Consider the following 16791-nt stretch of genomic DNA (forward strand, 5'->3'; position numbering starts at 1 on the left):
TGTCAAGCAACATCTGGCCTAAAGCCAGCGGATCTACTACCTGTCATAAAGCTGGCTTATATGGTACAGTACTACTGTTGCAGAGCAGAATGCATCTGAAGTCCTGCTCCATGAAATAGTTTTTTTACAGTAACGCATACAGCCTGCACACCATAATAATAACACTACCGCACTGTAACCTTCTCTGATTCTTGGCACAGGGACGTTTTGCACAAAACTGGGAGTATGTTTTTTTTCCACAGAAACATTATTGGATTCCCAACTGATGGTGACAAGAGACTGGTATTTGTCATGGCATGTACAGCTACAGCATGCTCAAGTAATGCACGCCTGGCATGTAGCTCACTTCCCCAGTGACCTGTGTAATGCCCACACACAGGTTGAGATGTGTTTGGCAGCCACACTGCAGTATCAGTCCTGTTTACATGGCAGGATCCTGGAATCCTCAGTATTCCTGCATCTTTCAACTCTCAGATGCTTGCAAGTTCTGTAAACAAGATGCCTTGCCCGGCACCATGTTTTTTTTATCTACTTAGCCACCTGTCTTTCTCCACCCTGGCATATAGGGCTCTTGACCCTTTAACCCTAACAGCAGGAATGCGTACGTTTATGCTATGACAACATTTTAATAAGTGCTGGTACAAGTAATTGGCTTCCTTTGCATTTATATCTATTAGACATAGAACATGGGTTTTGGAAGCTTGTTTCTTGAATCATTTTGGTCATTTCTTTGTTTAATGTTTTCCAATATAGAGCAAATCCTTGTGGTTTACTAGCAATATGCATAATACCTGCTTGACAAGGTGCGAAACAGCTAGGGGTTAAAAACTGCCACCTGACAGAACGATTTGAGGCATATTTATGAAAAACAGAACACTGTGAAAGCCATAGAAACCCCATTGTTGTAACTGATATTGTTCCAGTAGTGAGGAGCAGATGAAAGCACTTTCTGGTTGTTACCATTTATCACAGGGGCATGGACTGCTAGATCTTTCTGGAAGAAATGTGAGAACATGTATACAGAGACAAAGAGTGCCTGGAGGATGACACTGGGTATTTAGCACCCACTAGCAAGGAGTGTGTTCCTCTCTGTACTTACTCTTTTGGTACTGCCCTGGAATGAAATTTGCTGGTCTGACTGCCTGCACTTAGATTGTAACATGGCTGGTCACGTTTGCAGCTGCTTCTATTTCTAATCTGTTGCCTGGTGAAAGGGACTGTGGGGATCATCTGATACTTATTCTTCTCTGGATCTTCTAGCTCTTCTCGTAAATCCGGGGGCTCCAGCCTTGTCAGAGGGAGGGGGCTTGCTTTAAGAGTGGGGGATAGCAAGTGGTGGAAATTCCCTTTAACTATTTACAGGGAGAAGAGTACCATGTGTTCATACTTGTCACTGACCCCTCCCTTTTTACCTGGTCTTTTATTTTTGTGTTGGCCCCCCTCCCCAAGACACAGGCTAAATTTGGTAAAATGCCTGCCCTTCCAATCAGGGTTTAGCTGGCAAAGGATTGGGAGAGGGGGGCTGTAATAGTTAGTGGCATCCAATCAGGGACCAAGAGGGAGCAGGTGTGTGAATGGGCACAGTACAAATTAGAGTGAACTCTTTAAAGAGATAGCTTTGGGTGTCTGTACTGAGGAACTAACAGATACCGCCTGACTGACCATTCTCTCTGCAGGCATTGGGGTGACCTACCAACATGGTAAGTGAACCAAGACCTATGGATTATACATTATGTGAAATGAGTGCTGGAAAAATAGGGGGGCAACTTACATTTCCTGTTGTCAAACAGGACACTGGTACCCACTGTAACATGTGAGTACACTTTCCCTACTATGAATGTCCATCATTGCTGAAATAATTCTCGTCACTGTATTGTCCCCAAAAATGACAGATGGAAACCACTAAGAGCTATGTAACCTATTACCCTGTGTTATAAGGAACTGAAAACAACATTCCACATTTTGCTGTAATTCATTATATTTAGAAATGGGGGAAATTGGTTTCCTGTATTATGTATATTAACAGAGGGTGATTGCTCATCTAATGTGGACCCTACCTTCATGAACCAGGAACTGAAACCCAGGTGGAAATTATTACCTGACTGACATTAGGGGTGACTTTGCAGTGTTACTGAATAAAGCGCAAGTTCAGACTGTGATCTGTTCTTTGTCATGGGATTTTCTGACCTACTCACGCTATTAAAAAAATGTGGAACCTGTCAGCCTATTTGTCATGCCGTGATAGTGGTAGGATTCTATCTATTCTGCTATACTGCAGCTGCAGATTATAGGACAGCATCGCAGCTTTGATTTTCTATATATTATACAATGATTTTAGCTAATTAGGATTATACTTTATATAACAGAAACATGTTCCCCTATGCAATACAAGTTCCCCCAGGTCGGCATTTTAGAAAAGGAGTGTATCATTGGGACGGTTTTGATGATACTGACTGTGAGGGCCACATAGTGAGTAAGGGAACAGTAGACGTGATTGATGGCCTGTGTAGAGTTTATTGGGAGTGAGTCTGTCATTATATTAATATCCAGGAATGAGGGAGGTGTTAGTATTTTATTGCTCAGTGTCTGAGAGCAGAACTGTATGACATAGTGTGTGTGGACTGAGCTAGTTACTGTCAGGAGGACCATGTTACAGCAGATGGCTAGTGATACAGATGACTATATTAATAATGTATGCATGTGCATGTATTTACAGCAGTAACATCAGGCTCGTGGGATGACTCAGATACAGTATATAGGCAGTTTATTTTTGGTATCAGAAACTTTATTGAGCAATAAGTGACACTTGTGGTTAACTGGTTGTCGGATACCAGGCTACTATATGCCTGAATTCAGCTTATTGGTGTGATGGGAATGAATGCTATATTGTGATAGAAATGCATTAGGACATGTTCTTAACACTCCTGTGCATTTGGTATGGTTGTTTCATTAGGTGCTTTGGGGTACATTTATAAGCAGTGATAAGAGCGGAGAAGTGAGCCAGTGGAGAAGTGCCCATGGCAACCAATCAGCACTGAAGTAACATCTACAATTTGCATACTATAAAATGACACAGAGCTGCTGATTGGTTGATGGGGAAATTTCTCCACTGGCTCACTTCTCCGCTATTATCACTGTGAGGGTGTATGAATTGTTGGGGGTTAAAGCAAAGCAGCATCTGTGTTTGTATAACTGAGTAGAGCACTGTGGGAACACAGAGGTAGACAGTCTGAGAGAGAGATAACCTACTAACCAATCAGCTTCTGTCATGTTTCAAACACAGCCTGTAACATGGCAGTTGGGAGCTGACTGGCTGGTACTTTATCTCTCCCCATTTTATCGCTCCCCAAGGCTCCCACATATGTATGTGTATATATAATATCGGTTAGACGATGTATGCCGAAAATAACTATTCAGGATTTGGGAACATTTAGTACAGTAGGGGAGTTCTGCTGCTATATGAAATGTTACAGTTTGTGGATATATATAAGTCAGCAGTATTGGAACTACAAGTCTCAGGATGCCTTGTTAGACTCTGACCATGTGATTTCACAAGAGCTGGGGAGACATACGTGTTCAATCCTACTCTAACCCGAGCATAGTGGATAAGGAACACAACCAATAATCAGCTAATAATAAAATGGTATATAATAGACAAAACTACTTTCTGATGGTGCTTAGGTATACACTATGTGGGTACCATGTTAATGTTCTCCAATAAAGTAATGGTAAAATATGAACAAAAATACAGGTTCTAAATGATTGAAGTTTTCTATTTATTTAGCATCAGTTGTATGAAGAATGGTATTGTACACAGGTGAAGGATAATTGATTTGTGTGTGGGTGATGGTTCACTGAGATGCTGAGAAATACACGTGAATGCGTTGTGAGAAGCTGATGGTTCCGTGTTAAGGTTCTGGGAGGTATCATATTCCATTCAGCTATGTTCACGCTTTCAAGGAGCACAGCTGCACTTTACAGTCATCCACCACTTACCTGGACCTTTGCCATCACAGTGACACATCGCTTCCAAGCACAAAGACGAATGCAGAGCCAAATACAGCCATCAACACTCTTAAAACTGAGGCACTTAAGAAAGATCTATATTCACCACAGCAAGAGATCCCATTAACCACTAGCACGACAGAAGTGCATAATGGATCAGTAATCCGTCTAGAATATATAAAGCAAAAGTAAGGATTTGTTATACAAACCACGTAATATTTTTACACCAGTCCTATGTGCATCGATGCAGTTAAAGTGCTAGGCTCTAACTATCTCTAGATTATACCATTCTATTGTGGAGATATATTTTTTCCCATACAGAATCTAATAGTTCCCTTTTTGCAGATGTAAATTCTATAAAATACGTAGATTAATCATTTACTAGTAGGTTCTAACTAATTTATTACCACATATATTAAAATATTTTATAAAGTATCTCAAATGCAGACATAGAACTTCTAGAATTATCAGGAGCATCCTTTTCCAACAAATGACTATGGGCGGTATTCAAATGATATATCACGCCCGATCTCCTTTCTAATGTGATCCCAGTTATCGGGCATATCGCGCCCATGGTAATCAGGTTTAGCTGTGTAAAGGATTGGGCACCCTCGCTACCCTGGGGGTAGCCAGCTGAAATTATTATACCACGCCCATCAGCAGAAACCGAAGGGGTGTGAAAGGGGGTGAAAAGAATTGAATACCGCCCATGTAATCTATATATTAATTCTATAAGGTGTTTTTACTGTGAGACCTATTTTGAGACAACGGCTGAATATAAAAATATGGTTGAGGTATATAAAAAAAAAATCTTACCATGTAGATGTGCCAGTCGATAAAAAAATGGGATTAGGACAACGGTTCGGGCGTTGCGGAGTGGTAAAGTTTCCATGTAAAGTCTATGGGAGAAGCATCCGCTAGCAAGTTTACATTTGCTGCTTGATATGAGTTTGTTCTTTAAAAACAAAAGAGTAACCGTCAATTTTAACGGTATAGTACATATAATGTAAACAGCAGACACATATAATACATATAACATATAAAGCAGACAAACACTAACTGGGTCTATCTAGCTTGCTCAATAATGGTTAATAATGTAATAGTCTTAGAACAGACCTGAGATTATTCTAGACATGTTTACATTTATTTACTGCTGATTTTCCCTCTATGCATACTGGAAATTTGTTCTAGGCATTTACTAATTTTTCATTCAAATAAAGGGGGAGATGTATCAAACCTTGGCAAGAGATAAAGTATCAACCAATCAGCTTCTGTCATTTTTCAAACACAAAGGGAGATGTACTTAATGTGCCGCTACAGGCCTACAGCTCCTCCCGCTTTGCCTCTTATCGCGGCAAACTCTCCCCGCCGCCGTTCCCTGCAAGACCCAAAGCCAAGTGCTGATTCGCTGTGTCTTACCTCGCGGCCGGCCCCACTGCACATGTGAGAGTTCTTGCAAACAACACAAGATCTCCCATGTGAAGCTCGACCACCATCAGCTGCCGCAGGTTTGTCGCTATGCGAAAAAAAATCAAGCCACAAAAGTGTGCTTATTAATAACAGGTGAGGAACTTTCAGATTGTTAAAGGTTTGCAGATAACGTAGAAACAAGTGATTTTTCTATATGTTATCTGCTTTCATGCATACCGAGGTTTGCTGGATATAGTGCATTTGTCACGTACCACCTCATCTTACATCTTCCCCACAGCCTGTTAAATGGCAGTTAAGGTGGGTACACACTAGTAGATATATCTGCAGATCAATTGATCTGCAGATATATCTATGGACGGATCGGGCAGTGTGTTCAGCATACACACTGCCCGATCCGTCGGGGACTGACGTCATGAACTCACGCCCGCCCAGTTCAGCTGTTAATCACCGCCGGCTGCCGCAGCATGTGTACACACACAGCAACGCGCCAATATATCGGTAGATATATTGGCCGTCGGCTGTGCTGCGCGGCCGACGCGATACGTCTGTGAACGACGGAGTTCACAGACGTATCGGCCGTACACTGGCCGACGCTCCCGCGATATATCGGCCGTTCAAGAGAACGGCCAATATATCGACCAGTGTGTACGGGCCTTAAGAAGCAGATTGGTTGGTACTTTGGGGCAGATGTACGAAGCTTTGGAGAGACATAAAATGGCGAGAGAACAACTACCAACCAATTAGCTCTTAACTGTAATTTTTCAAACTCAGCCTGTAACATGGCAGTTAGGAGGGGTATCGGTCGTTGGATAGACACAACTTAGGTCGTCAGTCATTAGGTTGACCATGGAAGGTCGACATGCATTAGGTCGACAGGGACAATATGTCGACATGGTCATTAGGTCGACATGTACTAGGTTGACAGGTCAAAATGTCGACATGTTTTTGTTTTGTTTTTACTTTTTTTGGTGTCGTTTTCTTCGTAAAGTGACGGGGAACCACAATTAGTGCACCGTGTCCCCTCGCATGGCTTGTTTCGCTCGCCATGCTTCGGGCACAGGTTACTGTTACAATCGTAGTCCACGTGGATCGTTAAGTATGAAAAAATCAAAAAAATTGACAAAAAATGGAAAAACTCATGTCGACCTTTTGACCTGCCGACCTAGTACATGTCGACATATTGACCATGTCGACCTTCAGTGGTTGACCTAATGACTGTCGACCTAACGACCGTATCCCGTTAGGAGCTTTAGGGCTTTATCACTCTCTAAGGCTTAGTACATCTGCCCTTATTATATTTCCACTTTATCTCTCCAAAGTTTGATACATCTTCCCTAATATGTTATAGCATTACTTCTCAACTTCCTTCCATCATTTTCAGAATGTCTCGTTGTTCAAGAGCTTCACATATTTGACATAATGTTATACTTTTATTGAAACCCTTATATCCCTGTAATCACTGTTATCTATAAATAAATCCTCTTAATGGTCCTTTAAAGATGCGACTTGTTTACAAGGTATAGTAATATCAGGGGCTCGCTGCTTACAGACTCTGTATCATGGCCTTTCCAGCCACTGATGCTGCTCGGGAACTTCACCCTTAGTTACTATGAAAGTAGCCAGGCTGAATTATTTATTGTTAATAAACTCCCTTCTCAGAAATTAATTCAGCTCATTTAACTGCATAAGGAAAATAAGTGAAGTGTGTGGAAGCAGATAGTTGTGTACAGGCTGTAAGGGCCATGTTGGGAGTCTGAACCTCGGGATAATTTCAGCTCTTTCATTAGGTACAAATGCCAAACTTTCTGCTTTAGTAGACCACAGCAACAAACTAAAGGGTAGTTTGTGACTAAGGGGGAAATGTATCAAGTCTTGGAAAAAGATAAGCACAAACCAATCAGCTTCTGTCATTTTACAGGCTGTGCTAGAAAAATTACATCAGCTGACTGATTGGTAGGTACTTTCTCTCTCTCCAAGGCTTGATAGATCTCCTTGTAAATATTGTTCCATGAAGAGGGAATCCAATTATCCATGGTGTCTAATGGGCCCTACACATTGGCCGATCCGCCGCCGAGCTGCCCGACGGCGGACATGGCCGATGGGCGACCTGGCGGCGGGGGGGCAGTGACTGGGGAGGTGAAGTTTCTTCACTCCCCCCGTCACACGGCTCCGTAGCAGTGCAGGCAAATATGGACGAGATCGTCCATATTGGCCTGCATGCACAGCCGACGGGGCACCAGCGATGAATGAGCGCGGGGCCGCGCATCGTTCATCGCTGGTGCCTCCACACTCAAAGATATGAACGGTATCTCGTTTATTAATGAACGAGATCGTTTATATCTTTGAGTGATGTCGGCCAGTGTGTAGGGCCTATAACATGTGGGAAAAAGCATGGCGTTTCACGCCTGGAGCTACTCAATTAAACAACCTTTTTCCCTGTGTGGTAAACCCTTGGTTAAATGTGGAATCAAATGGATTTCCAGAAGCATTCAATTCCAGAGGGTGCCTATTATCACCACTCGCAGCTCCTGAAGCTGCAAGGAAAACTGCACCTCTATGGTTTAACGCGCAGGGTAAACTCCACTAATTGAATTGGTCAGCGTGGGCATTCCCCACTGGGTTGCATTCTCGTTTGCAGCAGGAAATGGTTAAGAATACCTGTATTCTAAAAAGATAGGCCGGCAAAGTAGTACATGTTATACGTATTAAAAAGAGATAAACCTAGATCAGTGAAGAAAAACAGTCACCATAAACCACATAAAGGCAAGGTGCACAAACGTGCAGATATTTCCATAAAATGTCCCTTATACTCCTTTCACATCATTAACCCTTTCATTTGCACTGAAGCAATTAACTAAATGCAGAAATGAATACCAGGGCACAGAGTGTACATCACGCGGACAGCAAATGTTCCACAGGGCTCCAAGTACATTCTGACAATAATTTGATATCCTCTCTATGAAAATGTGGGCTCTGCTTTGTACTTTGATCTGGAGATGTTTGTGCAGGGTGGGAGGGGAAGAGCGGATTGGGGAGATTTGGGGGGGGGGGGGGGGGGTGTCATGCATCCTATGTCTGTCGCCTCTATTCCTAGTGAAGGACAGCTGCTTTTTACACAAGGCTGGGAGGAACAGGTGTCTGCTACTGCTACTATTTATAGCAGGGAATAAGGGGCTGAGGCTCTTCTTGAGGGTCTTACACTATTAACCTCTGCATTGTCTTGGGGAGTCCATAGCAAGGACTTTAAATAGGATAGGAGCTGCCTCCCTGGCCCTACGTGTCTGTTTCCACATGTCCAATTTCCTAATGCTTCTAGGGTGCTTAACGTTTATTACTGAAAAGAAGATGGAAGCCAGACAGACACCACAATGGCTGATGATACAGTGGCTGAGCCCTTGAACTGACTGGTATTTATTTACTCAATTGTGCAGAAAATCATTGCCTAGAATCAGGGGAATAGCTGGGTAAGAGAAGGCCAAAAGCTTAACATGGAACCAGACTGCACAGAATAGGCGCCTGCATCTGAGTATGACATCAGCCTGTGTAGCGTACAAACCCTCTGTGCATGACCTGCAGGGCCGGATTAGTGTTTGTGAGGGCCCCTACTAATGAAATTATCTGTATCATATACTGGAGATGTTATTAGGACGTATAATGGGGGTAATTCCAAGTTGATCGCACTAGGAACTTTGTTAGCAGTTGGGCAAAACCATGTGCACTGCAGGGGGGGCAGATATAACATGTGCAGAGAGAGTTAGATTTGGGTGTGGTGAGTTCAATCTGCAATCTAAATTGCAGTGTAAAAATAAAGCAGCCAGTATTTACCCTGCACAGAAACAAAATAACCCACCCAAATCTAACTCTCTCTGCACATGTTATATCTGCCTCCCCTGCAGTGCACATGGTTTTGCCCAACTGCTAAAAAATTTCCTGCTGCGATCAACTTGGAATTACCCCCATTGTGCACATAATCCCAGCATCACAAATGTGTTAAACACACTGTAGTGCCCCTAGATCACAGAAATCCCAGGTCATATATGCCACAAGATAGTTGCCTTTTTCATATGTTTATATTTGTGGATTTTTTTTAAATTTTTTTTTAAAGAACTGATTTTTATTGAGGTTTTTCATAACAGAAGAAATATACGTTTGACAACATGACACCAGTAATGAGACATTGCGACCCTCAGAACATAGGGAACGTACCGTAAGATGAATTAGAGTTGGTATACATAAGTCAAATAACAATGTACAACGAGAAAAATACAGTCAAACGCGGGGGGGGGGGGGGGGGATAGGATGGAGAAAAGGAGGGGAGGGGGGGGGTGAGAAGAGGGAGGTTAGAGCGCTGTCAACCCAATAAAGGATGAATCATCACATAAATATAAATGTGGGGTCATGAACATAAAACCATATATCATTAAACATAGTCATTGAGCAAAGTACTGCAGTTGAGGTAAAATAATAGCATTTTTATAATGGAGAGACAGGCTAGGCATGGGGAAAATATGTATAGAGAATAAAGAAGATGGTATCCAGGAGGGAGATAAGGAGAAAAAGGGAGAGAGAAAAAAAAAAGAGCAGGAAACCACGTTATTTGGACAATTTCCATTGAGGATTTTCAAAGGCTTCAATTATCGTGGATTGAGTGGCCTGGTCTAGGGTAGCCATATAGGGACCCCATTTTTTGTAAAACCCCGCGAAGCCAGAGGCTCCCGTAAGGAGAGTGGACCTCAGATCAAAATACAAGTATTGTAACATCGTTTTTAGAACTTCAGCTAAGGAGGGGGTCGATCTGACGACCCAATGTTTCAGAATTGCTTTTTTGGAGATGGTAAACAGCATGGTCAGCATGGGGAAAAGTAGGTTAATCCCTCTCATTGAGCTCCAAACGGAAAAATTAATGCAAAGACAGGCCAGCGGGTCAGGTCTTAGAGACGTATGAAAATGGGTATTTATGAACACAAACAATTTGTTCCAGAAGCGTTGAATCCTGGTACAACTCCAGAAGCAGTGGTAGAAAGAGGCTCTAGCCCCTTTACATTTAGGGCACTTATTAGGGATCCCAGGATCTGTGGAAATCTGTTCATAGGGGGGCAAGTATGCTCTGTGGATGGATTTAATGTGTACCGCCTGTAAATATGCAGAGTTTAGGATTGACATGGTGCGATGGTGATGGTCTAAGAGAAGGTCATGAGAGGTCACACTCAGAATGTCTGCTTGCCAAGAGGCAACCAGTCTGGGGATGAATGGCTTGGAGGGGATATTCACGATGAGGGAGTAAATTTGTTTTAATTTGTAGGGATGGGATTCCCAGCGCTTTAGAACTTTGGCTAGAGGGGAGGAGGGGGTCGGGAGAAAAGAGTCAAGGCGCAATAATAGTAGATAATGTCTCACTTGGAGATACATAAAGAAGTGGGAGGACGGAATGGAGTACCTGTCTCTTAGTGTTGCAAATTGAGCAATATGGCCGCCCGGGTCAAATACTTGGGAAGCAGCGCACAGCCCCCTCTCCCGCCATCGAGCAAAGAGAGCATTGTGAAGGGAAGGAGAAAAAAATGGGTTACCCCAAAGAGATACATAAGAGGAAGCAGTATGGTCAGATTTAAGCTTTTTGTGTAGTTTCACCCAGCTAAAGTAAGTATCCCGAAATAAGGGGTGTTCCAGGATTGAAGAGGGTATATCAGCTTTTTTGGCGTGGAGAAGGGCACAAGGGTAGTAGGGTCGAAAAGCGTCAGTGTCGAGAGCTAAATAAGTATAGGTGCTTTTACCTAAGAGCCAGTCAGCAGCATATCGGAGAAAGATTGTGAGGGAATAGGAAAGAAAGTCCGGAACTCCAAACCCACCCATTGACTTGTCCATTACAAGCTTAGCAAAGGCCACCTTTGGTTTTTTCCCATGCCATATAAATCGAGTCATAGCCTTGCGTAGTGCGACGCCATCCGCATCTCTGAGGCTGATTGGAAGAGATTGCATGATATAAAAAATTTTGGGGAAAATCACAGATTTGATAACTGCAATCCTTCCTAGCAAGGAGAGCGGTAGGGTAGCCCAACCATCCAATTTAGAAAGCACAGCCTTAATGGCCGAGGAGAAATTTAGCTCATAGATTCGTGAAATATCTCGTGGGATGTTTACCCCTAGGTATTTAAAGTGTGACTGAGTGATCGTGAAGGGTGATGACTGTGTAAGTGAGGACAGTGAGGAAGGGGGAATGTGTATAGGAAGCAGTTCTGATTTTGTGACATTGATCTTATAACCAGCCGTCTCACCAAAGTCCGAAATCAAACGCAGGATTTCCGGGACTGACGTGTGAGGATTCAAGACAAATAATAGCATGTCATCTGCGAATAGGGCGACTTTAAGCTCAATGTTACCGATATTAATGCCAGTGAAGGAAGAGGAAAGTCTGAGGGCTAAAGCTAGAGGTTCTAGGGCGATCGCAAAAAGGAGGGGGGAGAGTGGGCAGCCCTGTCTAGTGCCTTTTTCTATGTAAAAGGGGTCGGAAAGAAAACCATTGCAAGAAATTTGAGTGGCCGGGGACAAATATAGTGCGCAGATAGCCTGAATGAACGCATCAGGAAAGTTAAAACGTTTCAAGGTTGTGTATAGGTGTGGCCATTCGACTAGGTCGAAGGCCTTTTCCGCGTCCAAGGAAATGATGGCATATTCCGAAGAGGGCAAGCTACCATGGCAGGAGTGTAAAGCCGCTATCACCTTCCTTACATTGACCGCCGAGTGTCTACCTGCTATAAAGCCCGTCTGGTCAGGGTGGATGATGTGTGGAAGTATGAGTTTCAGGCGATCGGCCAATATCTTGGCGAACAACTTATAATCCAAGTTTAACTAAGATATTGGTCGGTAGGAGCCTGGGAGGGATAAATCTCTGCCCGGTTTAGGGAGCAGTTTGAGGAGTGCCGAGTTGTAGTGGAGCGGTGGGGTCTTGGCTAGCATTAAGGAGTTGAAAATGTCTACCAGGATGAAGTCAAATTTGTGAGAGAGGAGTCTATAAAACTCTCCATTATAGCCATCAGGGCCTGGGGCCTTGTTGGGTTTCAATTGTTTGATCGCTAAGCGGACTTCAGCGAGAGTGATCGGAGATAAAAGTTGAGAAGCCATATTATCAGAGAGAGCAGGGTAAGGCAGAGCTTCCCAGGAGAGAGGAGTGGTGGGAGATTGCGGTGGATGAGGGCAAGATGTCGGGGAATGCGTAGCTGGCGAGGATGGGTGCAAGCTGCTTGGGAGAGTGGATGAGTATAATTGGGAAAAGTAAGACTGCATGATGTGAGCAATCTGCTTGTTTGTGGAAGTCAGTGTGCCGTGTTGTGTGCGAAGGGGGTGAACCACTGCAGGTGAAAATGTGCCTCGAAGCAAGTTGGAGAGTAACCGGCCAGACTTGTTCCCGAATTTATGAAATTTGTAGTGGACAGAAAAAAGGTATCTATCCCCCATTTCGGAAATGTGTTCGTCAAAGTGGGTTTTAGTGAGCAGATATGCTTGCTTAGTGGCCGGTGAAGGTGCCTGTTTGTACGCCTGGAAGGCCTTAGTGAGAGCGTCCTGGAGCCCCAGGTACTGCTTGGAGAATTTCTTGTTGGAAGCTGCAGTGAAAGACATAATCGCTCCTCTGAGAACGGCTTTTGCCGACATCCAGAACAGAAAAGGATCCGTCTGGAGATGTTCAGAGTTGGTAGAGCAATAATCATCCCAAGTAGCTTCCAAGAAGGATTTGAAAGTAGAAGAGCGACAAAACCTGGAGGGGAATTTCCATAACCTAGTCGAGTCTCTGTCGTCAGGAAAATGGATATCCATAGATATCAAAGCATGGTCTGACAGGGAGATGGGGGTAATAGAACAGTCCGTTACCTGGGGAAAAAGAGCATGCGAGATGAAGAAATAATCAATGCGGGAGAGAGAGCCGTGCGCCGCCGAGAGACAGGTGTATTCTCGCTCCGTTGGATACACAGGGCTCGCCACAGGTCAATAACCTGTAGAGTAGAAGTGAGGAGGGGGATGCCTACTTTAGGAAGAGGTGGGGGGGTCCCTCGCGTATTCGATCTATCAAGTAGGGAGGAAGAGATCAGGTTAAAATCTCCGCCAATAATCAAATTGTCTCCCATGAAGGGGGTCAGAAGGGTAATCAAGCGCTGGAAGTATGACTTAGAATAGGGAGGGGGAATATATATATTAGCCAGTGTGAGCCTCTTGCCCAGCATATCCACTGAGACCACCACATATCCACTCGTATCGTCAGTAGTGACGCTGTGAATTTCATAGGCTAATGAGCGTTTTACCAGGATAGCTACTCCACGTGCCTTGGAGCTGTAGGAGGAAGATGCCAATACAGACCAGCCCGTCATTCCCAGTTTCGCAGACTCAGAAGGAGTCAAATGCGTTTCCTGGAGGAATGCCACATCCACGCCAGATTTTTGTAAGAAAATCAGAATTTTCCTGCGTTTCACCGGAGAGTTAATCCCTCCAACGTTCCAGGTTGCGTAGCGTAGACTAGGCATCCCCCGAGGAAACAGGGAAAAAAAGAAACATTGGTTTAAAACATAAAAGTACAACAAGGGGAACTTTCAGTACAAGGATGTCAAAGGACATCAGCAAAACTGACCCATTTAGACAGTACAGGACAGCGCTCAAAGGAGTAGGAGGAGGACACCACATAGGAAGGGAGGGAGGGAGTATACGGGAGGGGGAAAAGGGAGTACAGATGAAAAGTGGCAAACAAACGCTAGCATTTGAAGCCAAACTTCCGAGCAAATGTACACATAATAACTGAACAAAAAGGATATACATCCAGCAAGGAGGGGCGTATCCGTCCCCGATCCTCAAAATGCAGCAAAGTATAACTGTATAACTGGACCCCGGAGGACCCTGCAGCGCATTGCGCAAAAGGATCATAAAATAACATGTAGTATACAGAGAATGAGCCATACAATATGAAAAGGAAGAGGAAAAAAGGCAGTGTTATAAATGTAGAAAACACTATTCAAATAGGAAAACATGCAAATAGGAAAACATGCATGGCAGGAATAACGTAATAAGGCAATTTAGAACATGGAGCACAGTCCCTCATTCTGTGGAATCAGAGATGTCTGCATCCTTGGCCTGGGACAGCTCCTGGAGGTAAGCCAAAGCGTCAGGTGGGGTGGAGAAGTCCTTAAATGAAGTCCCATCATAAATGCGAAGCCTGGCTGGGTACAGAAGGCCAAATTTGCGCCCTTCAGCGACTAATCGAGAACAAACAGGGGAAAAGGATTTCCTGGCCCGTGATAACTCAGCGGAGTAGTCTTGAAATATATGGAGCTTATGTCCTTCCCACGACAAAGATTTAGCTTTACGAGAGGCCGACCATATCTCCATCTTGTGTAGATAATTTAAGCAGCGGAACAGGGTAACGCGGGGTCTCGGCCTGTTAGGGGTCGGTATGGACCCTTTCTATAACCATGTCCTGGCAAACCGCCTCTATGCCTAAGAGCGAGGGTAGAGTGTTGCGGACAAAATGGGCCAATGCGGGCCCCTTTATAGACTCAGGGAGGCCGACCAGCCTAATATTATTTCGACGCGATCTATTCTCAATGTCGTCGATCTTATTCCACAGCTGATAGGAATCATTAGTGAGGCGCTTCACAGTATGCTGTATATCTCCTATATCATGGGAGGCTACACTGAGCTGTTGTTCTGCTGTAGAAACCCTATGTGTCAAATGTTGCAGCTGACTGGTGATATCAGCCACTGCTTTAGATAGTAGGGGAGTCATAGTGGCTGTAAGGGCCGCCACCACCTCAGCATAAGTCACAGGGGCATCGCAGCCCACACTCACGTGTCCCCCAGATGCGAGTCCCTCGGCCGCGGCTTTCTTGTGCAGGGGGGGGAGCGCTCTCCACGGCAGAGTCTGCCTGCATGGTCCCCGCAGCCCGCCGCTTCTCCTGATGTGGAGGCTGTTGCTGCTGCTGGTCCGGCTGGGGCTGCGGCGCCAGCGGCGCTAGAAAGCGGTCCATGTGAGCGGCGGGAGGAGTAGTGGCACTGCGGGCTGGCTCCCGGGGTCAAACGAGGCTTTAAAAGCCTAGTAAATGGTGTCTGTAGAGGAGTGGGGGACGGAGCTCAGAACGGAGCTCAGGTCTCCATGAAGCCGGAACCGGAAGTCTTTGTGGATTTTTTAATGAATGCAATTTGTGCCTGAGATTTGGGGTCCAACTGCAAACAACTGCATCAGACCCTATGGGGGAATTCAAATGTTATCCATCTAAAGTGATGGGAGATTGCCGGGGGCGATATACAATTGAGGTCCCCTACCGCGTTGATCGCGCACATTAGTGTCGGGATTAGCCACATAAAGCGGTTAAATGGGCACGATCAGTAAAAGTGCTGTTTGGGTGTCCAAACGGATCAGTTTTCAAACATTTCAGCTCGCCACCCCCGGCAGGTGCGAGCTGAATTGTAGACGCCGGCAGCCAATCGTGCCCGAACGGAGCTACATTAGAATAGCTCAGTTTCTAGTGGCTGCCAGTGGAAATAAGATTTGAATTCCGCCCTATGAGTTGCAATCCACTGACTGAATACACAAAGGCATCCTTAGCTGACTATATTTTCTTAGACAGTCAGGTGTACATTGTTGTGGCCACAATCAGAGCAAACTCATTGTCTAGCACAGCAAGATAACTTGACCCATTTTGGTGTGGTATGACTAGTCAACATTCAGAAGGTCGACATAGGGCACATCGCCTAGTGTGTACCCACCCTTAGGCTAAAACGTTGACCTGCTCAGAAAGTCGGTATTTAACCAGAATGTTGACATATGATTTTTTGCTTATTTTAGCCCAACCTTAACTCTAAAATTGAAAATAAAAAATAAATTTAAAAAATTGTATTCAATAAAGTTGTAAAGGTTGTGTCTGTACATAGAATTTATTTTTTTGAGAACTGTACTCCTTGGGACTGTGTATTAACTATGGAGACAATTTTCCCCCCCGGAATTTTGGTTTGTCTGTCTGCCTGTTCGTTCCGGCATCACACAAAAACTACGTGATGAATATGGATTGCGTTTTCACTATTGTATAACTTATTGACCTAGAAATAAACTGAGGTACAGATGAAGCCATGCTCGTCTTACTGCTATGCGGCATGCTATATCACAGCATGCTGCATGGTGTGCCAGGCTGCGATCGCTCAATTAATTCCTTTAGGGTACACTGCAGTATACATGTCCATCCAGTTACAGTCTACATGTCCATCCAGTAGATGGCGAACCAAGACAAATACTACATATCATTGAGTCACTGGTCATGTTACTTGCAACCTTTCAGTATTACAGTAGGTTAAGCAGCAACGAATTTGGGATCTACAAGATAA

At 44.3% G+C, this 16791-nt stretch overlaps 1 protein-coding gene across 1 annotated transcript in view; it reads left to right on the top strand.

Moving 5' to 3' along the window:
• The first annotated feature begins 1633 nt into the window (after positions 1–1633).
• TNNC2 (troponin C2, fast skeletal type) overlaps positions 1634–16791 on the top strand; it is a 55390-nt gene continuing 40232 nt past the window's right edge. Inside the window, exon 1 of the mRNA XM_063960488.1 lies at positions 1634–1700. Coding sequence (XP_063816558.1) covers positions 1698–1700 — 3 coding nt within the window. The 5' untranslated portion in view covers positions 1634–1697. The remainder of the gene's footprint in view (positions 1701–16791) is intronic.

The sequence above is a fragment of the Pseudophryne corroboree genome, chromosome 3, assembly GCF_028390025.1.
Source record: "Pseudophryne corroboree isolate aPseCor3 chromosome 3, aPseCor3.hap2, whole genome shotgun sequence".
NCBI classification, from domain to species: Eukaryota; Metazoa; Chordata; class Amphibia; order Anura; family Myobatrachidae; genus Pseudophryne; species Pseudophryne corroboree.